The 28,000-nt window shown below is 43.6% G+C and overlaps 2 protein-coding genes across 3 annotated transcripts in view; one reads left to right on the top strand and one right to left on the bottom strand.

The window, feature by feature from the left end:
* Positions 1-2,521, bottom strand: part of LOC109467837 — a 4,422-nt gene extending 1,901 nt beyond the window's left edge. Inside the window, exons 1-5 of one of the 2 annotated variants that reach the window (XM_019765924.1) lie at positions 2,437-2,521; positions 1,716-1,887; positions 1,078-1,137; positions 765-874; positions 186-315 (exon numbers count right to left, since the gene is read on the bottom strand). In XM_019765924.1, the coding sequence (XP_019621483.1) occupies positions 186-315; positions 765-874; positions 1,078-1,137; positions 1,716-1,874 (459 nt within the window). In that variant the 5' untranslated portion in view covers positions 1,875-1,887; positions 2,437-2,521. Of the gene's footprint in view, positions 1-185; positions 331-750; positions 875-1,077; positions 1,138-1,715; positions 1,888-2,436 lie in introns of those variants that run through there. The other variant, XM_019765923.1, reaches the window with a different exon arrangement.
* Positions 2,522-3,413: 892 nt separating this feature from the next.
* LOC109467770 (serine/threonine-protein phosphatase with EF-hands 2-like) lies at positions 3,414-27,781 on the top strand. The gene is made up of 18 exons (XM_019765822.1): positions 3,414-3,675; positions 7,249-8,070; positions 11,546-11,673; positions 12,268-12,313; positions 12,419-12,469; positions 12,766-12,920; positions 13,268-13,382; positions 13,680-13,726; positions 14,142-14,308; positions 15,105-15,141; positions 15,307-15,456; positions 15,746-15,838; positions 16,111-16,296; positions 24,891-25,048; positions 25,731-25,837; positions 26,272-26,435; positions 26,664-26,742; positions 27,167-27,781. The coding sequence occupies exons 2-18, from the start codon at positions 8,022-8,024 to the stop codon at positions 27,382-27,384; spliced, it is 1,950 nt and encodes a 649-aa protein (XP_019621381.1). The 5' UTR covers positions 3,414-3,675; positions 7,249-8,021; the 3' UTR covers positions 27,385-27,781.
* The last annotated feature ends 219 nt before the right edge of the window (positions 27,782-28,000 follow it).

Here is a 28,000-nt window from a genome sequence, read left to right on the forward strand (position 1 = left end):
ACTCTCTCTCTCTCTCTCTCTCTCTCTCTCTCTCTCTCTCTCTCTCTCTCTGTATATATCCAGTTGTTTGAGGAACTATTTTCTTGTGTATCTCATTACCTGGATGTCTAACCTTCATTGACGTAACGTGTCATTTATTAACGTGTTATTATTTATATCTATATTAGGTATGAAGAGTGACGTACCCCCGGCTGGACGTCGTTAGATGAACACATGCCGACGCAGCAGAGGATGGAGGTGACGAATCCCAGAACCATCTCTGTAAACCCCAGGAGGATGTTCACACCGTGGAGAGCCTGCATGGCGCTGCACCTGCTAGTAGCGGTGTAGCTGTAGGTGTGGTAGGAAGAAGCATTGGTTCAATATGAACACACTCACACACGACACAAAACAATACAACTCAAACACACATAACTACACAGTGACTCATAAACAAGCACACACAAACACATTCATGTCCACAGAGAAAAAGAGAAACACACACACACACAGGTACGTACATTGTGACACACAAACACAAGTAAACCGTGACACACAAACACACACTTACACACACACACACACAGACACACACACACACACACACACACACACACACACTCACACACAGAGAGAGAGAGAGAGAGAAACACACACAGAAACACACACACACACGCACACACAGACACACACACACACAAACACACACTCAGACACACACAGAAACACACATGCACACACACAAAACGCACAGAAACGTGCATAACCTACCTATAAATCCCCACCAGGAGTAATTGCAGGATATTCCATCCACAGATATCCCAGAGGCCGCCACGGCCCAGCAGACCAGACACGCAATGATCACGCAGATACTGAGCGGTAAGAACGCCGCCATCTTCAGGAAAACAGGAAAGTTTTACGTAGTACATTTTGTCGTGCGTTGTAATTTGATAAATCGATAGTAAGTCTTAGGTCAGCCTTTACACAGTTACTACACAAATCATTTTCGTTAGCTTCTCATTTAAGATACATAATGTGCAAAATATATCGCAGAAGTTTAAATTTCATGCTGACATTCGTACATTTGTGTTTACTTACCCAGCCTTTGCTTGTAGGGTTTTTGCCACTGAACACTCCAATGACGCCAGTAACGATGACCTGTAGTGAAATAACATGTCATGACTGCAAAAAACATGAACGGATGTCACTGATGCACTTGATGCATCGATGATTTGATATTATTAAAAGTTTACAAGAATTGCACTGTCGGATTTACACCATTCTTATCATATAATCAACACGTGTAACCTTTTCCTGGCTTGTATAGTTTTAAACAAAGAAAGTCAAACGTTGGGTGTAAAACTAAACATACAGGTTCATAATACATGTAGTAAAGCAACGGAAACTGGATTGGTTTGGCTCCGTGTCTCAGCCATTGTGACCGGCCAAAACTATCATGCAAGGAGCAGTCTAGGGAGGAAGAAAGAGGGGCAGGCAACGAAAAAGATTGATAACATCAGAGAAAGCATGACACTATCAGAAACAGAAAACTGAGAACTATGGAGAAAACTGGTTGTCAAATCATCTGTGATACCCCAGTAGTTAGATAATTAAACCAAGGGTTAGATGAGATGAGATAGATTCAAAGCTGCCGGGAAAGAGATGAAATGTCCTTGAAATGTCTAAAGTGAGTTGATGTACTTTAGAAGGATTCTATACTATGTAGATCCACTCACGAGAACCCCGCTCCATATCGGCGCGCTGACTTGGTGCATGGTGAAGTACCCGTCTCGGATGAACGCTGCGTCCGCTGCGATCCCGAAGATGACGCTGAGGGACCCCAGCACGATAAACGTCCAGCCCAGACCCAGTACACACGAGCCGTTATACGACATGGCTGCTGGACGTCTGCTGGAAGGACATGTGATCATGATGAAAGACCTTTATTGTACATTGTGCTCTTACAAGCTAAGGACAGGTCATATTTAAACACTATACAAAATTTAAAGAGATATCTCACCATATATACATACTAATGTGTAGCTAAGAGCCACACCTCAAGCACCAGACTGTCAAGTACGTTAAGTAAAGATCCCACCACACGTATCAAACAGAGTAGGGGGTCCTTCCCGGTGTGAGTGGTTCAGAACTTACAGTCTTGTCTCCCGGTTGAAAAGGTGATAGTCACCTGTTATGTTAATCCTTCCAATATGTAGTAAATCTCGATAAATGATTATCTAAATCCTGGATCTTAGTCAGATTTTACGCTAATCACCTGTCTACATTGTCCACCTGGTTATCTGAGAACACATGTACCTGTGGCCCATTTCTCACTGCGTCACATGTGATAACGTTATAAAATGGCCCCTTGGGCATCACTTCAGCCCATTTGAACCGGTACCCGGAGGTTAGCTTCAGCGTAGTGTATTTAGTAAATCATTAAACCGTGTTGCTCACCGTGTAGCAGCGCTCCTGTAACTAACAAATGTTTCCGTCAGTCCACAGGTGGGAAAGAAAGATGGCGCCCGTGTTGTTCTCCCGACTTTCGTGACCTTTTACGTCACTCGTTCCTACGCTACGGTACGTAGCTCAGGCTAAGCGAACCGTATCGGTAACGTGTCACTGAACGGGCTGACTACTCATGTGTGTCGCGATCGCATGTCAATAATCAGGGAACACACACCTCCTTGTAACGCTATAACCTCCCTCTTGTGTATTTACGGACTACTGTTTACAGAGAAGCCACCATGTATTTTACTTTGCGAAGCCTCGGTGATAACAGGGCGTTTAAGGTAAAGAAAGACCTTGAAAAATTTTTGGTGATCTGCAAACGACCTTCAGAACTTTGGTTGAGTTCTAAAGCAGTCGTTTTCAATCAAGGTGATCGTGATGTACATGTTAAAATTTCCATACAGTTTCTTATTCGAGAAACTTTCTAAGCAGAAAGCAAGGATTGCAATGGGACTCTAATAGATGCTCACTGATTACAAAACTCACTTCCTAACATTGACATGTTTTCTGTAACAAAAAAAGCCATTACAAGTAGCGGGTTTACTTAGCAAAGCATATGGTGTTGTTAACACTGTGAAAGCCGTCGTGAGCCGTGTTGACATATAACGTTACTGTTGACGCTTGACCTCAGAAGTTGGAAAAAGGATAGGTAGAAATAGAGATTTAAAGTACTCTTGAACTCAGATCTAAAACTTTAAATTTGAGAAGACAGATTCGAATCATTTTTGACTCGACATGTTTCTCTTCCGTACTCTAAAGAATGAAGAACTCAGTTAAGACACGAATTATTTACACTCTAACTAAGCTTTAAAATTGACATGACAGATTGGAATGACTTTAATGCATAAGTTTAACTTGACATGCAGGACACGCATAGGAATCTGAATAGATAATTCCCTGATGTGTAGCGATGTGATGCGGTGATTTCCATGGGGATGTCATTAGTTGTGTATTTGTCATTAGGTGTGAATGTTATCGGCTTTGTTGACGTGACTTCATTCCCTTGACTGTCTCATTTTCATACAACAATTAGAGATCGTTATCAGCTACAGGAGAGCCAGAGCTAATCTGTCATTAGAAATGTAACAAAGGCCAGGATATTGTGTACTTTAAACCGGTTGATCAACTATATCTTCGTTTTTTTTGCTACAAGATGGCGTCATAGCAAGTATGCAATCTGTGACGGTGAGTTGCAAAAAAGTTTTCAGATGTCAGTGTGAAAGACAAACGACGTAAGGTTGACCAGCTGTCTAAGTGTGGTGATAGGCCTATGTCTTTGGGATGTACATGTTTGTATTTGTCAGTAACAGTTAGTGTACATGTATTGTATGTACCACATTTAGTCTGGCCAGTAGCCTAGCTAGTAGTAATCTCCAAGCAGACCTTTCAGAGGCTGCAAAGACAGTATCAACTTTTTTGCCAGGCGGTATACATTTGATAGGTAGTTACCCTTTGCCAAGATACCATTACAAAAAAAGAGAGCAGAAAAACACGCCAAAAATAATCCGAAGCCCAAACCTCTGCTTGGAGAGTACAGATGTACAGATGTAGGTCTCCTCCAACTGTTTCTGACAGACGGTAACTATGTTTGCAGCTGGAGATGAAACTTCCATTGTTTTGACTACTTTTGAAACAAGTCTTTTTGTACAGGTTGGCCCAATATTCCTCACAAATATTTGAAAAAGCGACCGGTAAATGACTCATGAGTTTTAAGTCTATGTACTACAAGTGGTAAATTGTGACTTTTATATGAATTTGGCGGAGATAAATCAAGAAATTTGAGATGATGTGACTACAGATAAAACATTTGAAAATGAGAATGTTTGGAAAATGTGAATGGAGATCCTCAACAGACACCCTGCACGCTAAAAGCTGCCATTTTGGTATCTTTGTGTATGTGTCCTTGCCCTATTTGCGGAGAGGACAAGAGAGACTCGGAAGCTAAATTGGTTTGGTAACCAGGATATTGGAAAAAAAAACAATTAGCTTACTAATGAAATCAAGCAGTTAAGTACTTCACCTAAATGTCTTGAATCCCCGATCAAGAAAATAAATCGTTTTTCATTCAACGTCTCGGATTTTCGCTCCACACGCCTGAGGGTGTTTACTGAGTACGCAAGTACACGTACTCGTACAATGTTACTATGTGTTATGTATGCGTCTCAATCGACCTTTCAACAGCTCCAGACTAGGTTAGCCAGTAGAGATCAACATGTAATGTCGTTTCACGGAGGTAGAAATGCCATGTAAGCCCGGCACGATCTTGAAGACTTATATGCAGCCTTTCACATCTATTTCTGAGGCTTGCTCTGATGTTAAATAAATCTGTAAAATCATGGGCTCATCTTGTCACCATGGCGTTTTTCTATGATAGATACTTGACCTTTGCTTTTCGGCGAACTATAACAGATTTGATCGGCTTGGCTGTGTTAGCATTTTAGCGTTAAGGTAAAGGTAGTCCCATAGTCTTACTTTTGATTGACGTACATAGCAAAATACACCAACGCAGTTCAAGCAAGGTCTTTGGCTAAAGTGATGGCCCATAATGGTAGGTTAAAAGGTAAAGGTAGTCCCGTAGCCTTTTTGAGGTCGTAGGGGCAGTGGATTGTTGATTCACGTCTAGGGTACAGTACTGGAAGGCCGAGCCCATCCCTCTCCTTTCACCACCTTTTACCTTCCCAACCGGAGTGAGGTACCATTTTACACCTGGGTGGAGTGCGGAAAGTCGTGTTAAGTGCCTTTCCCAATGACATAGCGGGACTATCCAGGAATGCAAAACCAAGCGAACTTCTTTTATGATCTCGTGTCCACTCGCCTTAGCCACTCAGCCATTCTACATCGCATTCCATGATGGCTCATCCTCTGTCCGGCAAATGTGTCCAACCAAGCACGTTCCTTTCTCTCCATCAGCGAGATAATGTCCAAGTAGGCACAGCTGGCAACATTAGTAAGATCAAGGAGGTTGAAATGAGATGGAGAGATCAAAACTACGAATTTCAAGATAAACTTCAGTGACCATGATGGCCATTTTCCCTGTGGAAATCACCCTCTGTGGCTTTCTTAGATCCGACATTTTGTTTTCTTTTCTTTTCAAGTGTAGTGACAACCCTACTAGCCGTTAACTCACAGTCAGTAGTTCTATTAATATTGTACGACCTTGTAGTGCGATATTCGTGGCCTTTACGTAGCCTTACCGGTAAATCTTTTACGCACTAGGAGCTTATGTTCGCAACAACTACCAGCTGTTCCTGACTGGGACATAATCTCACTGATGGAGAGACAGGAACGTGCTTGGCTGAACACATTTACTAAATGGAGGATAGGTCACCATGCAATGTGGCGTCGAATGGCTGAGTGGACACAAAATCAAGAGGTCAGGGGTTCGATTCCTTGCATTCCTGGCTAGACATCGTGACTTTGGGAAAGGCACTTTAAACGGCTTTCCTCACTCCGCCCAGGTGTAAACTCGGTGCCTGACTTCGGTTGGGGAGGTAAATGACGGTGGAAGGACAGGAATGGGCTCTGCCTTCCAATACCTTGACCTAGACATAGTGGATAAACAACCCACTGTTTCAACTAAAGGCTACAGAACTACCTTTACTCACACTGACCTTTACAACGCTTAGGTGCTAATAATACAGCCTAGACCGTCACATCTGCCATAGTTGACCGAAAAGCAAAGGTCGTGTATTTGTCATACCACCACGCCATGTTGACGAGATGAGCCACTGTAACAGCCTCATAAAGGCTACGGAACTACCTTTACCTTTTAACCTACCACAATGGGACATGTACTGCGTTGGTGTATTTTGCCATTTACGTCAATGAACTGTATTCTACGGAATCAAAAGCAGTATGTAGGGCAATATGAGTCACTTTGAAAGGTCATATTGCGTTATAAGGTAGCATATAACATTTCCTATATTTGCCTTGAATTGGTCGCCTATGGTGCTATGTAGTCTTATATTTCTGGCAAGCTTTACGGAATTTGTATGGGCACAGGAACCTGACCTGTCATAGTACTCTCCCTATGGAGTCCACATGACGCAGGTCCAGGACAAATTTCAAAGGATTTTCACCGCGAACTGCGTATAAGGCCAAACATAAATTATACATTCAGCACTCAGGTTGGCGTGACAAAATGGCGACAATAGGGTCATAAACTACGTTAATGATGGAATCTGTAGCTTTGAGGTCAGCATGCTTATTGCAATGTCATTCTCTTTACTACCTATGTCACTATCAGGCACCCCATTACAGGCCAAATGGCTTTAAACTTCTCAGGTACTAGGTAAGGCGTTTTAGAGTCATTCAATTTGACCCTGAAGAAACTGGAGCCTTCTGAGGCAATACAGGATAAACCTCGCTCTCCCAGCGCCCCCAAAGACCGCGGTTATGCCGTGTTCAATTATACGATTATCGTCACCTGGCAACCAAGGCGTGTACTCAATTAAGATGGGAAATTCGAAAAGCCCACGCAGCTGCGCTTTTTATTCCCTATAATCACAAAGTTACACACCCTTCTACGGCGGTCTACTTGTTCTGTTTTATCACACAAAACAAGGTGTACACTGTATTGTAAATGTATCAGGAAACGTAATACACATTAGCAACCCTCCTACGATTGTTAAGGTCTACATTACGTACCGCCTACCTCCTACTTGATTGCCATCTGTGGCCCACTCAATTGGGATCACATTTTATTATATTTTCTTACGAGATATTCTCACCAACAGAAATCTCTCCCGTCTTACACAGGGTCAGTGAAAGATCCATTTTGCTGGGAGCGCCACGCGGGACCTCTGCTCTTTGGTGGATTACCCGCGGACCTAAGTGCTTTTTACCCACGGCTATACTGATCCAACGTGAGAGAGCGTACTGTCGTAATGAGCCTGTCAGCTACCGGGGAACAGTACGTATACGTGGTGCGTCCGTCTTCTGCTTAAAAACGCGAGTTTCCTTCGTCCTTTTCGCCGAAGAGAAGATAAGCCGTTATCGACAGACCGTGGACAGCCCGGTATATTACAGAACGGCCAATCTTGGCATCTAGAAACGATAGGAAACCGCCTTCATCGACCGGACCATGAAATTATATTTCCTCTCAGAACACTTCGGTTCAACGGAGGAAACACAATAGTATCGCCCGGCGGACGTGAGTGCTGCAGCAGTGGTGGTATAGGGCAGTCATCGGTACACGTCTCAGCGGAGTTTCCTCATCTGCCAGACGCACGATTGTCAAGGTGACTTCTCCAATCCGCGGAGGCTTGGGGGATGATGCGGAAGGACGCGTCGTGTACGTGGAAGAGGGTTTGACATCGATGATCGCGTAATGAGGGCCATTTGCATGGGGCACAGTTGCGCATGAGTCACCGCCGTAATGAAATATAGATGTTGCGGCGATAGGACCGGAGCGATTTGTGAAGAGAGGGATCCTTATCGTCATCAACAGGTAGTGTCGGATACATGATCACATCCGCACACCGACAGACGTTTCCTGATTGAATCCTGTTATCAGGACACCGCTACAAAACATGGGCTGTGGCATATCCGTGAATGCTAGGATGACCAAGTCTGAAAAGGGTAAGTTTCGCTTCTTTCTTACTACTACATGTAACGTTACTACACGTTCCCGTGGCCAGAATATCTCTACTGAGCACCTGAAACCTTTTCTACAGAAATTCATTTCGTTGCTATTTTATTTTAAGATGTAGTCGGGAGAAATATTGATCATTATCAAAACTGAGCGAATAGTCTTTCAAAATATGAATTGTTCCCTAGTTCCGCGCCGTACGCCTTCGGGCTAGCTACATCACGACTCTCCTGATGTTTGTATTGTACTTTACCTTTCAATTCGTCCATACCCGGTAGGCACATGTAATAATGTGCTTTGAAACCCTATCAAACATCAAACCAGGTTCCGGGCACGGTACTTGGTAGTGATGAATAAAAAATGAGGTCGCCATAATAACATACTCGCAAATAACCCACAGCCAGGCCTTTAACGTTATTGCAGGCTGAATGCACTAATTGTTTCTAATGGGTTGTTATATTCCATGCTGTACCCTCAATTCATCTGTGAACATCAAAGAGGAAAGGCGTTTGCGGCTGTCAACACATGTGCGAAATAACCAGCCGGCTAGCACGCCGCAGAGACCGGAATTGGCTGCACAAAGCTTTTAACTCTGCGTGGGGAAAAACCATTACGACTGATCAGAAAAATCGTTACATTAATCATACGTATTACAGCTATTTACTCGGCCGTTTGTAGATCAGTAGCTTGCCCACCGTAGTAACAGTAGAATGAGGTACACTGTGAAACGCCATGGCTGAAAGCTAATGCACACATCGTCGTTAACGCACATTTCTCTTGAGTGGAGTCGTTGGATACGGGCTTAAGTGATATCATATTTCGAAATATTATCGTATCTCCTTTTACTATTAAGAAACTGACCATAATATACATATTGCAGCCAGTTATAAGTATCCGAAATTGTGGATGCAGTTCTGAATCTAGAGTACACATATGCGAATATGGTAACATTAATTGCGGTGAGTTTGCTACATTAAAAAGCTTCACAAATATGTTCTGCCTGTCCTCGGATTTGGCAGGCAGGATAAAAGAAAGAGAAAACAGGACACACAATGGAAAAACTGTAACTATAGCATAAAGAGGTAGTCATTTGTCTAAAAGCAACAACCGATTGCTGCATTGAAGAAATTCCAACGTTACCGATGAAGTACGAACACTCTCCAACATGCCTGTCAGATATCGTTTATCAACATTTATACATAAGAGCTTGATTTACAATGAAAGTGTTACACAAGCAACTGGGTAGATTTTGACAACCTATCCAGTTGTTTGAGTAACAATTTGAGTAACAACGTTAACTTATGTATATCATTACCTGGATGTCTAACCTTAATTGTCGTAAGGAAATAATTCTGTCAATATCGCTAGAGGAATATTATGTAACTATCAGTATGGATCAGTTAAAAGTCGTAGCCAGTTTCCTATTGCGGATTTGCCGTTTTAACGAGGACTGTTCCGTCCTCCGTGCGACACAACATTCCGAACATGTGCAGAATTCCCCGCGCTACTCCTGACTCGTGCACGGGAAAGGTTAACGAGCGTCGTGGGAACATCTCCTGCCTCAACCTGTGAAACCAAATGCTTCAGAGGCCTCTCTACCCGCTGAGTGGTTTTGACATATTTTGACGCGCGAATGTTTGTTCATTGGCGTCCCAAAATTAGCTCACGCTGTTTTCAAGTCTAGATATTAGGGAACAGATAGAAAATTGCTATCTGTTGATTGGAATAGACAATTATCCTATTGGGGCGAGCTCCAAACTTATGTTTAAAGCATAGTCATCAGGATGGGCCTTCGCCTATGGGTCTTCTCTATCTGTCAGTAAATCAGGTCATATCTCTCTTATCTCTTCTAATATTACTTAGTCTAATTATTGGACACCACTGATGATCTTTCCACCCTTTTATGTTTTCTGTTCTTCTTAACGTTTCACCTAGTGCCATGCCTGTCCATTCAATCTCTGGTTTTACCCTCCCATCTTTTCTGTTGCCTATCCCTCTTTCTTCATCCTTGTAATGTTCCTTACACGATGGCTTTGGTTAGTCCGTACGTATGACCGTGACACTTGGTCATAGAATATGTACAAATCAAGCAAACATATTATACTCTTTGGCGCTTGCGGAAGCGCACGCTACTTTACCAGTTTCAGCTGAATGCAATATACTCACGTTTCACTTATTCATTCATTCGGCCTGATGGATCAGAGAGTTGCAGTTCTATGAGTGCAGTGAAAAGTGAGTATCGGCGAATATACAGCAGCAGACAGCTAGTAAGTTTGCGATGTACAAAATAAGAAAGTGCTTGCTTCATATTTCGTTCAATTTCATTCCATTTCGTTCCTTTTCGCAACATTTCGCTGCTTTTCGTTTCTATTTGTTCCTTGTAGTTCCTTTTTGTTCCCTTCCTGCTTCTTTCGCTCCTTTGTGCTTCTTTTGGCTCCATTTCGCACTTTCTGTACACCCATAGTTTTATCTATGGAAAGGTCATATTTCTTTTCCGTTTCAGATGAAACCCCAACAAAATGGTCCGAAGAGTCAATCAAACATTTGATTTCTTTATCGTTTCTTTCAGTTGTTCTGGCATCATACTATATTCATCTATTACAAGTAGTTGTGTGGACATGTGGTATACTCGTACCACGCTAGCTCGGATTGGAAATCAGAAGTAAAATTGGCAGAAGTAGAATTAGTGATACTAGAATGTGTAATCTTACTACATCTATAGGTAAACCGATAGGTAAACTACTCTGTACAGTTTCAACTTGATATAGTGTAGTAGATAGTGTTTTTGTCACGAGATGATATTGCTATTCCCGACTGTTGAACACCTGTGGTACAAGAAGTTTTGGATTCATTTCTCAAGCTAACCGACACGTTTCACACCACAGTCGCCCATCACTCGGAGCCGCATATTTATTCAGCCTGTCACAGAATGACACCAGCTTATGGGGCGCTCACTTATATACCTTTCCAGAGCATATAACTGGCATGATACCACATACTAACATGAAAGTTCATCTGAGTTCTTGGTAAATTACATGAAGAAAATTAAACTGTTCTCCAACTCAAAACGAAAATAACTCACCAAACATTCTCGACTGAATCGCTCAGTCTTCATCAACTTTATGACCCAAGTGCTGTGGACATGTGGCTTTTAGCCACGTGTGACGTCAGCACTGGGTCAAAGTTCGTCGGAAGTCGGTACCGCCCCCCGTCCCGGTTGAGCGAAATGCCCTGATGTAGATGGCTTCTTTCACCCACCCCCTCGCAAAGTAGATACCACATAGATGCGAAAGACAGATCGGTTAGCTTGAGGAAAGAACCCACGCTACCTTTTACCACATACTCCTCAAGTCAATTCAACGGATGGATATTGGTGTGATAGATGTAGGTTATAGATAGCTTGTGAGAATGAATCCACTCTACTTTTTAGTTTCGGTACAATGAGTTTAAACTGGTTTGTTGCAGCGATAAAAGCGGCGATCCTCATCCAGAGGTGGTACCGCCGGTACCTGGCCCGGCTGGAGGCACGGCGCATGTGCACCTGGAAAATCTTTCAGAGCATAGAGTACCACAACGAGCAGGACCAATTGAAGGTACGGCGGTCACTAGTGGTTAGGCCACACTGACTGGGGGGACACGGGGTATAAAAGTACATTCGTTCAAGACACAGTTCTAGTAGCTCGTCTTACACACTTAACGTAAAGCAACGGTTTGTTTCAAAACATAGAGAATATCCCTGTGTAGTGATGCATACCTAAACCCAATTTCAGGTTCAGGTCCGGATTCAAGTCCAGAGGTTTAGGTTCAGGTCCGGACTTAAGTCCGGACCTAAACCCATGGCATATACAAAATCGCATGTTGGCAACCTTGCAATGTTGTCTGGGTGAAACTTTGGCCACATAACATGGAGGCTGGTACTTGACGATGCCCGATGGCAATGTTTTCTTCATTTTGCAGCAAAGATTTTGGAATCTACGGAAGGTTTTAGGTGGTTTAAAAAGAAAAGGGGTATGTGAAATGGTCTTTTATGGTAATAAGTCCGGACTCGGTTCTTGACTTTTAGGTTTTTTTGGACTTGAACCTAAACATTTTACAAGTCCGGATCCAAGTCCAGTGAACCGGTATGCACCACTATCCCTGTGTGATTGTACCAACCCCGTGAAAGTTTTTTTTTTTCTATTTTGCAGCTACATAATTTCTTCATTGATATGATGGACCATATAGGCGACCCTGGTGAGTGAAAACACCTGCCATAGTTTTTGTACTGTGCTTTTGCAATTCTATTGTAATTCTATACGTTAGATTGCAGTTGGCTAAAGTTCTTTTTGTCTTTTCAAGCCGAGGAAAAGCCACCGTTCCCAGCCTTGCTCCAGAAGGACCTAACAACAGGTCAGACATCTTGTATGATCTTTCTACAGGCATTCACACAATGAAGTAAATATAACGCATGATTATAATACTTAAATAGTAGCAGAAACTGAAGATGGATAAGAAATATGGTTCATGAAAGAGCAACCTCTGCTATATTTTACTTGAAATACATATGTTCTGTATCTGTATAGCCGGCGTAACTGCCCCTCGGCGTAATTAACACACTAGCATGTTATGCTGATTGTATTCCTAAAGTTGCTAACTTATGCCGACAGTTTTAAGTTTTCACAGTAATGTTTGCTCATCCTGAGCAGGTGTCAAGCGAACTGAGGAGGAGGAATCCGAGGCAGACCTGGCGGCAGAGTACGAGGACATCACAGTTCCCCCGGGATATACCGGACTGAGACTCCACTTTCCACTAACGGTGACGCAGGTCACACAGATGGTGGAGTACTTCCGAGAAAAGAAGGTAAGAAGACAGTTTCATTATTTCACCGCACTTTTTACAGAGTAGTCCAGAAACAATACGCGATTATATTTACAAACGTTTTTGCTCGGGCTCTTCTTCTTCTTAAAACTTATAAGGTCAATGACCTGGAACAGACGGCTGTCACCATGGTAACTGGTGCTGTAGCAGACACCCAGTGGTGTTGGGTTACATTACAGAGTTGGAGGGGTTGGTCTCCATATGAATGTGTTTGAGCATGAATTGAATAAACAGATAAGTAGTTTATTAATCTAGTCCATGTTAAGGTAAAAATAATGTCTTTGCTTTGCAAATGTCACCTTTCTAGTTCTTTTTCTTTCTTTTCTAAGGCTCTACATGCCCGGTATGCGATTCAACTTCTGCATGAAGCACGCAAGCGCCTGAGGCTGATGGGTAATATAAACAAAGCAACCACCGGAGTATTACACGAAATAACCATATGTGGTACGTAGTGCATCTTGACTCTTCCGAAGGAGAAAAACTGTATTTAAATGAGCTATACATCGTTGGCATCATTTTCTGTTGGAGAATATCGATCCATATTCGTGTACTCCTGTGTGCGAAAGTTATCCCTACATGTGTAATCTCCAAGCAGATCCTACGGTGGCAAGACACTATCCATTGGCCAGAGTACCGGTGAATACTGTCTTGCACGGTAGGATCTGCTTGGAGATTATACATCTGATGTACGATTTGCTTTCTCTCCATATAATATGAAATACCATATATTCCCGGTTCCAGGCGATCTACATGGCAGTCTTGACGATCTCTTCGTCGTGTTTTATAAGGTAGGTTCCACTATAATTTGGTTAAAATTTGGGTAGATCTCAAGTTCGTTCATGTGCTGATACAGAAAGTCAGTCATTGTTTCAAACTAGCTCGGCTAGAATAGTATAATACTAACAGAATAGCATAGCAGTTATCACGTTTCTCTTTCCTATTCATATTATGAATATCCACTCTTTATCCTGTATACCAACGTCGCTTTAGTTTTAAAGTAGAGATATAAGTAAGTTAAACAAGTAGATCTATACGTACAACCCCATATAGTTTTATATCACTACATTCTGTATTCATTGTTCTTGTCAATGTCTGTTTGCAATTAGCCCTCGGGCATGAACTTGCAATTAATTAATAAAGAACTCAATAATGACACAAGTGAACTGCCATGCACGTTATTAACATTTCTGTATCGTTTCCCAGAACGGCCTCCCTTCCCCGGAAACGCCGTACGTCTTTAACGGTGACTTCGTGGACCGCGGGCCGCACTCCGTGGAAACCGCCCTGCTGCTCTTCGCTTTCCTCTTAGTCTACCCGTACCAGGTTTTTCTGAACAGAGGGAATCATGAGGACTACAACATGAACCTCAGGTATAGTCAGTCAGTGAGTTCTATGCATGACGGCCATGCGAGTTTTAAAAAGATATAGAAGAACGTTGTTTGGCCTGTCTTCATCTCAAGTTCAAGCTAGTCTTAATATTCTTGAAGTTATCTATTCACAACTATTTAAGCTTGTTTAACAAGAGCCGACGTTAAGATGACCGTCTGTCATCTTCATCAGGGCTATTCTGACTGGTTCACTGTGCACTGAATCGAGCTGTTACCCCTTCTACATGTAACAATGCGGTCCCAAACGTTCCGAAATTGTAATATACATACAAGAGTGACAAAATTCAGTTACTCCCGCCCCCTTCTCTGAGACGTTCTGCCGAAGTGCTATACGCACAGTACAGTAGGTTTTTTTCGCAGGCGCAGTACGTTCTGCCGACGTGCTCACCTCTTCTCAGGTGTATCTTTTCCATGTGAAGATCGCTGTTATCCGAGAATCACGATAATAACCTCTGTACCACAAAACAAAGTGCTCTGGCATTTCGGTCGTGACTCTGGCATTACAACATTATCCGGGAAGATCAGATATTGTTTTATCCGTTAATGTATATCCCAAAATAAGCTGCCCAACTTAGCGTCAATCTATCAGAAGGTCGGTGTGTAAGGAATGACACATCGTCACACTACCACTGTAGAGTATCCTAATGCAAGTAACTGGTAACCACCATAGGTAAACCCTATAAAAGATTGTACCCGTAGTTTGACAATATCTAACCTTCACATAGCAACTACGTGTCAACAAATTGTTTATAATATAAATATATGTTCTCTTTTCCAGATACGGATTTATTAAGGAGATTATAATAAAATATAAGGTATGTGCGTTTTCTAGTTCTACTGTATTACAGAATTGTTTTCCGAGAAATTATATACATATGATTACACCACGAAAACTTGCTTTTCTCTTCAACCGCGAAATAAAACTACGGCCAAGGTTAATACATTTACAGTTTGTGGTTTCTTTATTGCTCCCGTTCCAGAAAAATGCGTCAGTCCTGGTGAAACTATTCCGAGACGTCTTCAGCTGGCTCCCGCTCGCCACCATCATAGATAAAAAGATCTTTATAGCTCACGGCGGGATCTCAGACACGACAGACCTCGAATGCATCGCTTCCCTAGAAAGGCATAAGGTAGGACCCTGTATCTCTGAAACATTGGGGGTCAACTTCTAGTCTATATGTGTACGTAGCTGCTGTGTGTTACCTCCAAGCAGCTGGGTGTCAACCACGATATCATTTTCATGGGGTCCATATAGCCTTGGCTTTGGTCTGAAACGAAACTGATGCGCGGTGCCCTGCGTCAATTTTGTGGAAACATCTTGAACGAAATTTATAACTTGTTATAGAAATTTCGAAACCCTACAACGATATGAAATTTATCATCGCAAAATTGCTGCTATTGTCCTGTGTTTGTTTTCAGTTCATAACGGCCTTAATGCCTCCAAGTTCTGACGAGGACCGGTATGTAGGTATCCTGACTGGCAGGGAGAGACTAGACCGGGAATGGAGACAGGTAAGCCGGCACGAGATCAAGACGTTATGGGTTCGAATCAAAAGAACTTCCTGGTTGGACGATTGCTAAAGTCACTTCTCCACCCAGGTGAAAACTGGGTGCCTGATTTCGGTTGGGGAGGTAAAAGGCGGTTGAAGGAGAGGGATGGGCTCCGCCATCCAATATCATGCTCTAGAAACACTGGGTCAACAACCCACTGCCCCTACGGCCTCAAAACGGTACTACCTTTACTTTTTTTCCCTTATAATGTTAAACCTACCTGCGCCCTGTAGATCCTTGACCTCCTGTGGAGTGACCCCCGAGGGAAGCTTGGCTGTGGTCCTAACACGTTCCGGGGGGGAGGGTGTTACTTCGGTCCTGACGTCACCGGGAAGTTCCTCAAGGAGAACGACATGCAGCTCATCATCAGGTCTCACGAGTGCAAGTACGAGGGATACGAGTTCACCCACAATGGACAGGTGAGGAACGTGTTTTTATTCCTCAAGATTCGTGTGTGTTGTGTGTACGTTTGTTCTTTACTGTTTACTATGACGCTGAAGAAGAGTGACGAATGCCACTCGTAACGTCCGGAATTAAAGATGTCCTTGCCGTAATTTATCCAGTAGTAGAGTTTAAATTATCTTTGAATATTGTTTACCTCGATGTCTAACATTAATCAGTGTCCTTTACCGTGATATTCACACTATGTGTAAGCATTACTTGAGTAGCAAAGTCGTGTTTAACCTACTTGTTTAACAAGAGCCCACGTTTCATCATGGCAACTATGACTGGCCTAACAAAAATTGCCATGATAAAGATGACAGACAGCTATCGAAACGTCTGCTCTTGTTAAACAAGTGGCTGTGAATTAAGAACTTTGCTATATAATCATTTACCAACCTGATGAAATTATTCACGTAATACTATGTGTAATAGTACTTGATAGGTTAGATAGCAACAACACTATATTACCTGCATGTAGACAGCAGGTGTCTAAATACCTTCGTAAGAAGGTTATGTTTTCGGTTTGGCTTAGTATGGTGGAGTGACTGTGGATGTAGGTGGCACATAACTCATGTAGCCGGATGTGTGTTCATGATTTTGGTAGGCACGTTACTATAGGGGTGACGAGGGTCAGGTTTAAAAAAATGGGCCTCATGGGGGGTTCCTACGTGACTGCTATTCTGACTACATACGTACATGTAAGTTTAGAAGGCCACACATCCAGCTCCCCGACATATGTGTTCATTAATAACACTGATCAATTTATTTCCTAATATATAACACAAAGTTTGTTAATATATAATAATGCACAGGAGAGGTGACCAGTGAATTGGTTTTACATTTGGAACGTCTTTATATGGTGAGCTGTGAAGCTATCAGTGATAAGCTTCGTGTTGGTAGTTTCCACTATTTACATATTCATAACATAGGTTCAGACGTTGGCAGCACCAAATTGCATGCCTACGAACACATTACTTACATTTATGCGTTGAACATAGATCATTTACTTCGGTGTTTTTCGGTAGAACTATGGTTGGTGTTATCATACATCCTACTCGCTATAACTTTGCCTACAAACATCATTGATGTAGTTACAGACACCGAGTTCTTATATGTGTTACATATATTTTTGAAAAGCTTGAAGCCTCTAAGGCAAACAATAGATTAGCAAACAGAAAGTAAAACAGTAGAGATACGACCATGAGCTGTGACATATCAGAGACTCGGTATAACAAGTATGAATCTTTTTGCCAAATTGTACACTAAAGCAAGCAGCAGGTATGGTGGATGAACGTTCGCCTTGTCCTGTTGCCGTTCCCTCGGACGTATTCTGTGAGATTTTATTCTGTGAACACCAGTACAGAGAGATGAACAACATCTGTGCACGATTCGAAGAAAGAGCCATATGAGACAAGTTCAACTGGCGACACGATGTTAGTGTGTTGAATAATGAAGACATTTGCACTGTTTGACAACCTCGAGTGTTGAACGGACCAGTCAGTTGTAAGGTGGTAAGGTGGTCTTGTAGTTGACTCAAAGTCCGAAGGTTCTGAGTTCGAATCCCTGTCAGGCCCCTTTGTTGTTGTGTCCCTTGGAAAGACACTTTACAACTATTTCCTCACTTGACTCAGGTGTAAAATGATGATGAGTACCTAGCTTCGGTTAGGGACGTCATGTCGGATAGGCGAGCCACACATTGAACACGTTAAGTTATTGAAAAGAGCAGTTGGCCTTCCCGGTGTGAGTGGTTCAAACCTTACTCTCTGGTCTAAAGTTTGACATCTTTGACGAGGTGACAGCCACCTGTTATGTCAATTCCTTCAGAAATGTGGTAAATCTCGATTAATTGTTCGGTAACGACGCTAAGTCTGGGTTTGACGGTGCGCCGGTGGCTGAGTTGAACATTTTACATCACCACAGCGGCTGCTGCATTCACGTTTTTCACTCACCTGATTTTGAATTCTTTCCTACAATATATTTTGGGGCCTGACAGTCACAGCTCATTGGTTAACTGTTAGAAGAGTGTAGACTTTGCGAACCCTTTCCTAATAAAAGTCACTACGGTTCTGACATCACTTTAGCTGATCGCCCCTCCCCCTCCCAATTGGACTGGCCCACGTGTCTATATATGGCCCCATATATGACTGGTTTGTTGGTTGAAATCTTTTAGCAGCCAGTCCATGCCACCAATCAGAACTTACATAACTAGGCCTGTACATGGTAAAATCAATGTAATCTTCTACACACATGGTAAAATACGACATTAAACATATCCTCAATCAATAGCAATACATAGTAAACTAGAAAGGCAGACATTTGCTCGGGAGCAAATGCAGCAAATGGCTTCACCACATCCCCCGTACCAAAAATGGACCAGGCAGGTACACACAGTCCTGTCCAATACTTAATTAAAAAACACATGCGTCCCCTTTAAAAATGATTTCTTCTTGTGATCCCACATCATGTTAAGGTACAGTTAAAATACTTCCACACACAAAAATCACGTTTTCACAATCACCAATTTCAAAATTGAATTCTAAAGAAATTACAACTCCCCAATTCGTGGTGTGGTGAAGCCATGAATACAATGAACCAATCTTTACATTTATACATTGTGCTAAGAGTTCACTATGCATGGCACTGAACTGTTAGAGTAACGCTTTGCACGTGCTGGAATGTGCTTTTTTGTGTCGAAATTGCCTTTTTTGGGTCTTGTTACCCTCTCTGTTACTTTGCATCTTTTGTGGGGAAACCAGTGGTGGTGGTTAGTTTTAAAACACCGAATTCACGGCATATGTGATAGGTTCTATAAAAAATGTATATCTGCTGAAGCCTTGCTACGAACAACGGAATTTAATTTGCTACAGGTTGCAGCCGTATCAAAAACGCCACCGAACGCTGTGACGCAACGCTTGCAAACAAAACCCTGTTTTATATTTAGTTTATGCTTTTGCTCAAGTATAAATAAAAGAGGTTCTGCAAAGTTTTCTGGAATTTTTCTTGCATGTCACTCTCAGCCCTCAGGGTGATAAGATAGGCCTGTGCAAGACTCAAAATACCTTTTTCTGCATGTTCAAAACACAAAATTGCCTGCGAATTTGAAATTTATATTACCTGCACCACTCAGACGTTAGGAACCGTAGATGTACTAAATACTGTTCAGAAACAATTGCCATTCTTTATATCATACTTTGGTAAAAGTAAATGAAAATCTACATACCCCAACATGTACACATGTGTAAATCCAGTACCCGGACCAGTACAGGTTTGGTGCAGATAGACATCAGAAATACCGAAATTTTGAGCTTTTTGCAAATTTGGCGAATGGTAACTCTGGGGCCGTTCTCGTCGCACGAATTCAATTATTTATTTTTCTATTGATTTTTTTTTGCTGAGGTCCAGTTTGTGCCCTCATTTACTAGTATGTATCATGAAACACTGGAATTACAGAATTTCCCATTAATTATGCAAATTAAGCCATCATTTTCATAAGTTGTATTTAATTGTGTACATCTTTGCAAACGCTACCTACATACCAAAAATCATGAAAATACGTTTTGCCTTTCTGGTCATATCCGCTTTCAAACTGTTATTCCTGCACCCTGAAATGGTGAAATAGAGGGTTACGATCTCATCAAGTGATAGGTTGTGGGTGAAGTATTGTTTCCTATGGTGAGTTACGTGTTTCCACCCCCTGTTATCTCCCATGGCCAGTAGGTGTTAGGTGGTGTGACGGTGGGGAGGGAGGCACGCCGTGATGTGTTACGGGTTCCCTCCCCTGGGATCTCCCATGGCCAGTAGGTGTTAGGTAGTGTGACGGTGGGGAGGGACGCACGCCGTGGTGTGTTACGGGTTCCCTCCCCTGTTATCTCCCATGGCCAGTAGGTGTTAGGTGGTGTGACGGTGGGGAGGGAGGCACGCCGTGATGTGTTACGGGTTCCCTCCCCTTGGATCTCCCATGGCCAGTAGGTGTTAGGTAGTGTGACGGTGGGGAGGGACGCACGCTGTGGTGTGTTACAGGTTCCCTCTCCTGGGATCTCCCATGGCCAGTAGGTGTTAGGTAGTGTGACGGTGGGGAGGGAGGCACGCTGTGGTGTGTTACAGGTTCCCTCCCCTGGGATCTCCCATGGCCAGTAGGTGTTAGGTGGTGTGACGGTGGAGAGGGAGGCACGCTGTGGTGTGTTAGGTGTTCCCTCTGCTGGGATCTCCCATGGCCAGTAGGTGTTAGGTAGTGTGACGGTGGGGAGGGAGGCACGCTGTGGTGTGTTACGGGTTCCCTCCCCTGGGATCTCCCATGGCCAGTAGGTGTTAGGCAGTGTGAGGAGGGCAATGTGAGCAACCGTGACGTCCTGACCTCTGGACAGGATTGCGTCTGTGGTGTTGGCGTAGTGACTTACGCCTTGGTCAGCAGGCCGGGATACCAAAGCTGTCCTCAGCTGTCTGCGGGCCCTTATACCTTTGACATCGGAGGCGCTTCTGTAGAAGGGATTACGCTGGCCTTTGGTCTCTCCACTCGATCCATACGTGGCCATGGATTGTGGAGACTGACTACTGCTGTGAGTAATGCTGTGGCTCTGGAAGGCCGGTCGATTCAGTTGCCTGTTTGTGATGACACGAAGCAAAAACTCTGCATCAGCATAGAAAGGCATGGGTCCGCTCTCATCATCCGGGATCTCACTGTAGGTATGGTGTGTGACAGACAGAGGGCGCCGTGCAGCAGTGTCGTGATCTGGTCTTTCCCAGCATGCGCGCGGGAGAGCAGGCAGAGGACGCTGGGCAGCGGCCATGTGATCCGGGATCTGGCTGTAGGTGGGTTCGATGGACTGTAGAACAGCTGGCAATGACCTACAGGACGCTGCATCATCTGGGGCGGCCCCACGAGTGCGCACAGGGAGGGAAGCTGACCGGACCACACCGGCGTCATCCGGGATCTCCGAGTACACGTGCGGGAGACCAGGCAGAGGCCTCTGGGCACAAGCTACGTCATCTGGGATCTCGCTGTAAGTAGGTTCGATGGAATGCAGGACGGCGGGCAATGACCTACAAGAGGCTGCGTCATCCGACGCCATCTTGTCTGAACATGCAGCAGGGAGGGAAGCGGACCTCAGCAAGCCGGGGAAGGTAATGCCAGGGGGGATTGTCCAAACGTGTGCATCATCGCTGGCCCTGTCATCCTCAGCGTTAACGTTTAACCTTGCTGCGCACACCTTCCACAGCAACACTGCAAGGAACGACACGACCAGAACGACCACTGCGGAAACAACAACTGGGATGACAACATGACCTGGTGCCTGAACCACCTCTAGATCTGGCCCAAGTGTGGTACTCATCACATGAAGTGTGGAGTAGTAGTCCCTCGATTCTGAAGATGTGTTGTCTTTCTCAGTAATGTCAGGGTAGTGTGTCGGGCTACTGGAGTGCTTATTAGTACCGGTTGTGTAAGAGGTTTCTGTTGTGTAGGTCTGGCACTGGCCATGGTGGCCATGGACCGGCTCGGGGACGGTGAAGAACATTGTGTGCTCACCTCTGGTGAGAAGAATGCAGGTGATGTTCCTTGTGTATGTGTGGGTGTTGTGCGTGCTGGAATCTGTGGTGGTGAGTGTGTCCGTGTCTTGTTTCTTGACAAATGACATGCCAACACCTTCAGAGGTTGTGTTCCCGGTGACCATGGAAACCAGTCGGAAGAGTGAGTTTCCCATCCATAGGGGCACTGCGATGCCCCCGCCGTATTCCCAAACCTGCCTGCACTGCTCAAGCGTGTTGGTGTCCGGTTTGTCGCTACTCAGAGAGCCATCGGTTGCCAGGACAACCACAGGAGGCTGGAGGGAGATCGTGCTCATAGAAGTATCCAAAACACTGTCGCATTTGCCAGGGTTGACCACTCCGGTGTTACCGGCTACATTGTCCGAAGAATCAAACACCCACCCAAACGACAGTCCATAAGCATCGTGCCTGGTACAGAAGAGGAACTTGGGTACCTGCACAACCACTGTAACTGACCCTCTGGTGGGACTGACTAACCGATGTAGGCTCCACGTCATTTTATGTGGCATTGCATTGTGGACTGATGCCAACATACCGCTGCTAAAATGGAGCCTTCTCAGCCAGGACTGTCCCCCGAACACATCTTCATCCAAACATGACAAGTCGTTGTCCCCCAGGTCTAACCAGGCCAGGTGTATGTGATGGAATGACCCCCGGGAAACGCTACTGATTGCATTCGAGCTCAGAATCAGGATCAGCGCAACTTTGTAATTAGGTCCAAAGAGCAAGGAAGGGTCTACAGCCCGTAACAAGTTGTTCTCCAGATCCAAGACATGTAGGCGAGTTAGGTTCACGAAACTCCCAGGCTCTATCCGCCTGATGTTGTTGTTAGGACAAAGTCAGCACCAAGAGATTCTCCAAACCGGTGAACCAGGTCTGATTAACACTTGCCAACCTGTTAGAATCTAAGGACAGTTTTGCCAGACCGGAAAACCCAGCGAAGGTGTTATTCTCCACATCGGTGATCTTTGCATCTATCAGAGCCAAAGTGTGGACCTTCGAATGATTGAGCGGTGCCAGTTTCTTGGCCGACAGGACATGGAAGGGAAATCCTCGGATGTCGGACACTTCGGCACCTGGACACTTCGGCACTTGGACACTTCGGCATCAGGACAGTTCGGCACCTGTACACTTCGGCACCTGCATACTCCGGCATCTGGACAGTTCGGCACCATGCTCAGGACGGTTCGGCACTACAATGACAGAATGCTGCTGTTGATTGCTGAACCGTTCTATGACTTCCAGCGAAGATAGTTATTATGTAAAAAAAGCAAGGAGTGAAGAAGCCATCCAATATGTTATGCAGAACAGATACCAACTGTATTATTTCATCATTGTGGCTAATAAATGAAAACTAAACTTTGAAAGTTGTAACAGGGCAGACATATTAAGGTTATAGTCTGTCACTGTTTAATGTTATTTTGATGCAATATTCATCTTTGTAGATTGTTTACCATTAATGTTTTGATGTTTTTTCCCGCGCGTGGGACACCTCCCTAGCAACAGTAACTAACAACACTGGGACCACAACACTGCCTCTTCCATATTGCTTTTATTGTTGTACAACAAAATCGTTGCGTACTCGGACGTAGTAATTAAATAAAAGATATGGGATAGTATGACTTTCGCGATAGGGTCAGGTAGATTAAACACCGTTTCACAGTAATGTATCGGGCTGTCCAGGTGCCGAACCGTCCTGGCGGCTTGGTGCCGAACCATCCTGGGTCAGGTGCCGAACCGTCCTGGGAAAGGTACCGAGCCGTTTTTGGCCAGGTGCCGAACCGTCCTAGATGGTGCCGAAGTGTCTAGGTGCCGAACTGTCCAGGTGCCGAAATGTCCAGTACCTAAATCCTCTTATTGCCACTGCATGGACTTTAGCAAGGAAAGGGAAGGGACTTACAGAGGCAACGTCCCCACCCAGACCCTCACACAGGACACATGAACCTTTGAAGGTCAGAAAAGGTGTAGGGCTTGTCTGTTACCTGAGGCACGACACTCTGGCCACCCAGCTGCCTTACAAGGAGGAACACGTCGGCCACCTGAGGCAGCACAAGCAGCTGCCAAGAGAAGCAAGAACAACATGGCTGCCCTTTTTTTTGCACTGCCTCTTACATACATTCCGTCTACCCGTCTCTAAACCTTTCATCAAAAACTACTTCTCACTTACTTGCAGTTTGTGTACTTCATCCGCAGACCTGTAAGCATCAGGTACAAGCTATCGGTCAGCCGGGGCACGTCTTTCCTCCGCTAAGGATAGTTAACGTTTTCGGGACCAAGCAAGCTTCGCACCTCCAACTGCGCTGGTGTCTAGGTCTGTACGTACACCGCATTTGCCAGACTAATGATCTCCCCGGGTGTACGTTTAAGTATTTTGCGATTGACGTATTAGGAGTTGTTATTGTGTAAGAGTTCAAAGAGCAAAGCTTCCTGGTGTTCAGACTAATTTTGTCAAATAGCTTCCAGTGTCGTTGAACTATATATGCCCTGTTGAACAATATGCCCTGATGAATTTACCATTGTTACAGTGTATTTGTATCACCTTCGCTTATAGAAGGTTATGTTTTTGTACGTCTCTATGTGGTTAGCAGCATAACTGAATAAGCTATATGGAATGATCGTCATGAACTTTGGCATGTATTTAGATATTGACCTAAGGAAGCATTTATTAGATTCTGACTCCCTGCCGGCTTTTCTTGCACTGTAGCAGAAATTCAGTTTCGTGATCTGGGCATGCAAGGCTCATGGTTTCTTTATGGGAAGTGGTGTAGTTTTGGACATCCTTTTTTTAATCTATAGGGGCCAAGTTGTTTCGAAACGTTGAAAGAGTTGACGGATTGTAATTATGGTAAATGATGGCGATTGTATGATATGCAATTCATCACTATCAACAGTCTTGCGTCCAGTCTATATATAGAGCTATAGTTCTGCCCCTGATGGACAAACGTGGTCAGTGATCGTGTAACTCTAACGCTATAAAATAAGAACACATGTAGACATCCCGCATCTTCACTCTTTATGCATGAAGGTCCTGACGATATTCTCTGCGTCTAACTACTACGAGGAGGGGAGTAACCGAGGTGCGTACGTGAAGATCGGGTCGGACCTGCAGCCCCGTCTGGTACAGTATATGTGCACGTCCTTCCACACAGAGAGGGAGATGGCACTGTCACAAAGGTCGGAAAGGTGCTAGCAACTCAACATACTTTAGACGTATGGTTTTATTAAATATTTCTCACTTATTTCATCCTGTACCATGTACGTTATTTAAGTTCTTTCGGTGATGTAACTGTATCTGTAGTAGTGATTCCTTGGTATACCGTTATTTTCTGTTTAATATCTTTACCTATTTTGAGATTACTTGTGATTATGTAATGTATTACATACAAATACTTTACAACCATGCTTCATTCATTCATTCATTCATGTGGTGAAACCTGTGGTGTAATTGCCAGTTCAATTTAGTCCATTTGTACACTTTAACTTTTTCGACGTTTGTCCGATACGTCATCGCACGTAATTTCTTCATTGTGTGTATAAGTGTGCTTTGAATCATAAATCCACCAGCATGCATATTACAGATATGGAACCATAACCGTAACATACATTAACCACAAGATTCTGTGTATTTTAGCCCTTTACTCCGTTCCATTTGATTGTATTTTGTGCTATCGGCGATCTACGTCGTATCTCGCTCAATTGTTGCTTCATATTTCGTTCAAGGTTCTTTCGTTTCGTTCCCTTTCTCTCCAGTTCGCCCGTTTTCGCATCTTTTCGCTCCTTTTCGTACTTTCTGTACACCCCTGTAACATGATTGTAAAATACTGATTATCTGACTATCCTGTCTTTATTTGTCCCGTCACTGCAGATTAAGCATCATTGAAAACGCAGCTATCGTGTACCTGAAGGAAGAATGCTATGCAAACAAAACTGCCCTCATGGATGCCTTCCGTCAAATGGACCCTTCAGATAAAGGTAACTAGCTTGACTTTCAAGAGCATTTTGTAGTTAGAAGTGAATCACTTTTTATATCACGTTATTTCGTTACCATTGCTTTTACGAAAAATGCTCTTGTACCGATTTGAAAGCTATTTTCAAAGTCTTTTAGCGATAGAAATATTCTTTTAATTATGATTTAGAAAAGAGTACATTTTGAATTCATGATTAGTACTTAAAAGTTTACATTTCTTTAGCGTTTTGACCCTGCAGACTATGACAATCAAACCTATTTCAATCTACAATGTATGTATTCAACATCACCTAGAGACGAGAAGAAGCCGAACCTATGTATTACGTTTGGTTCTACTTTTGTATTTGTATACCCTTACTTTGGCCGATATCGATATCGATAGAGCATGGGTGTACAATAAAGGCTTTTATCTTATCTATCTATTTACAATAATCTGTAGGTGTGATAACGTTACGTCACTGGATCGACACCATGACGTCAGTTCTGAACCTTGACCTTCCGTGGAGGGCCCTGAAACATCAGCTGGTGACGACACCAGATCGGGACTTGGTTCACTACAAGAGCCTGTTTGAAAATTTCAATGTGTCACACAAATTTAAAGAGGTGAGAATCTCACTGTATCTCCCTTGTTTGACATAACCGTTGTGGCAATAGCTATGGTTACAAATGATACAGCTTTTTGACTTTCAATATTGATATAATTTATCTTATAAACAAACAGAGATACCTCAACTTTTTAGCAGTTCTCAATTTAGAAGTTTCATGATTTGCAAAAGAGAGGGGAAAGATATATAATGATTTTGGTTGCTGTTTTTTTTTATTTCATGTCAGACAAGTTTTTCCGAGGCCATGTACAGATGTCGTCATGAACTGGAGACGATTTTCAGAGCCATGGACAAGGATAACTCAGGTATTCTTCGGAAGTATTGTTTTGGGTGGCTCTGGTTCACTGAGGGTTTGTATGTATCGTGTCCTAAGCAGCGAGGATTGGAAGTGCGTGGGCGGACATTTGGTTTCAGTTGATTGACCGGGTTGTGATCCGGTATGGGTGGGAGGTAAGAGGTCGCCGGGAATGTGTACTGTGTAGTCATGGTATGAAACACAGAACATTGTATAATGCGTCATACAATCCTATGGCGTAATATTCCATACTATACTTACTATGGGCCCTTGGCCCCGTGCGGAGCATAGGCCATCGATGATCCTATTCCATACTATGATGTCATTAAATTGGGTAATTCCCCATCATACAACATAGTCCCAATACATACACAAATACCGGCCAAACACTTCCCACGGAAGTCTTAAAACCTCTGATTTCTTGTTACCGTCAGGGTTTATCTCCATGGACGAATTTCAAGAGTCCTGCCACATCCTGTCTCAACACATCAACACGCCGCTGCCTGATGACGTCATCAGGGACATGGCCTATAGCATGGACTTTAACCACGACGGTTGCATCGACTTTAACGAATTCCTAGAGGCCTTCCGATTGGTGGATGGAGATTTCAAACGACCATGTTCAGATGACACGTACGGTGATAAGGCCTAGCCTCTACCAGGCTTCAGAAGCAGATGGAAAGGTTAGAAAATGGCCTAATAGACAGTTTGAGTACAGTTAGCGGACCAATTCCCCTGGTATGTTCTCTGTCTATTTGGCCATATTCTAATCTTTCCATCCTCTTCTGACGCCTTGTGGAAGCTACGTAAGGCCTAGAAAAAATACATCGTGCTTCCGGTTAACCGCTGGGAAGGCCAAAAAGTTTTTTTTGGTATGAAACGTCATTTTAAGAAGCAAATTTCTATTTACCAAATCGGGTGAGATATTTGTCCCTTCCCCACAAGCAAACGGGGTCGATGGGTCCTGGAAATGATGCATTTCAATTCTAAGTTGCTGAACTGTATTTGTTGGATCAGCTGCAGTTCATCCAAATCATCCAAAATCCAAACATCCAAAAAGACAAAGACAATCACTATCTACCGACCACATTTTTTGGACTATAAACCGGAATCGCAACATTTTTATAGGCCTTGGCTAGGTTTGAAAACTTCAAGGGTCGACGGTACGAATGATGTACATTCAAACTATTGAAGTCCGTAAGAAAACCAACAGCAACATTAATTTGTGATAACCTGTAGGACATGCGGATATCACGGGGAATACATGT

The sequence above is a fragment of the Branchiostoma belcheri genome, unplaced genomic scaffold (genome assembly GCF_001625305.1).
Source record: "Branchiostoma belcheri isolate BF01 breed outbred unplaced genomic scaffold, Haploidv18h27 scaffold19, whole genome shotgun sequence".
NCBI lineage: Eukaryota > Metazoa > Chordata > Leptocardii > Amphioxiformes > Branchiostomatidae > Branchiostoma > Branchiostoma belcheri.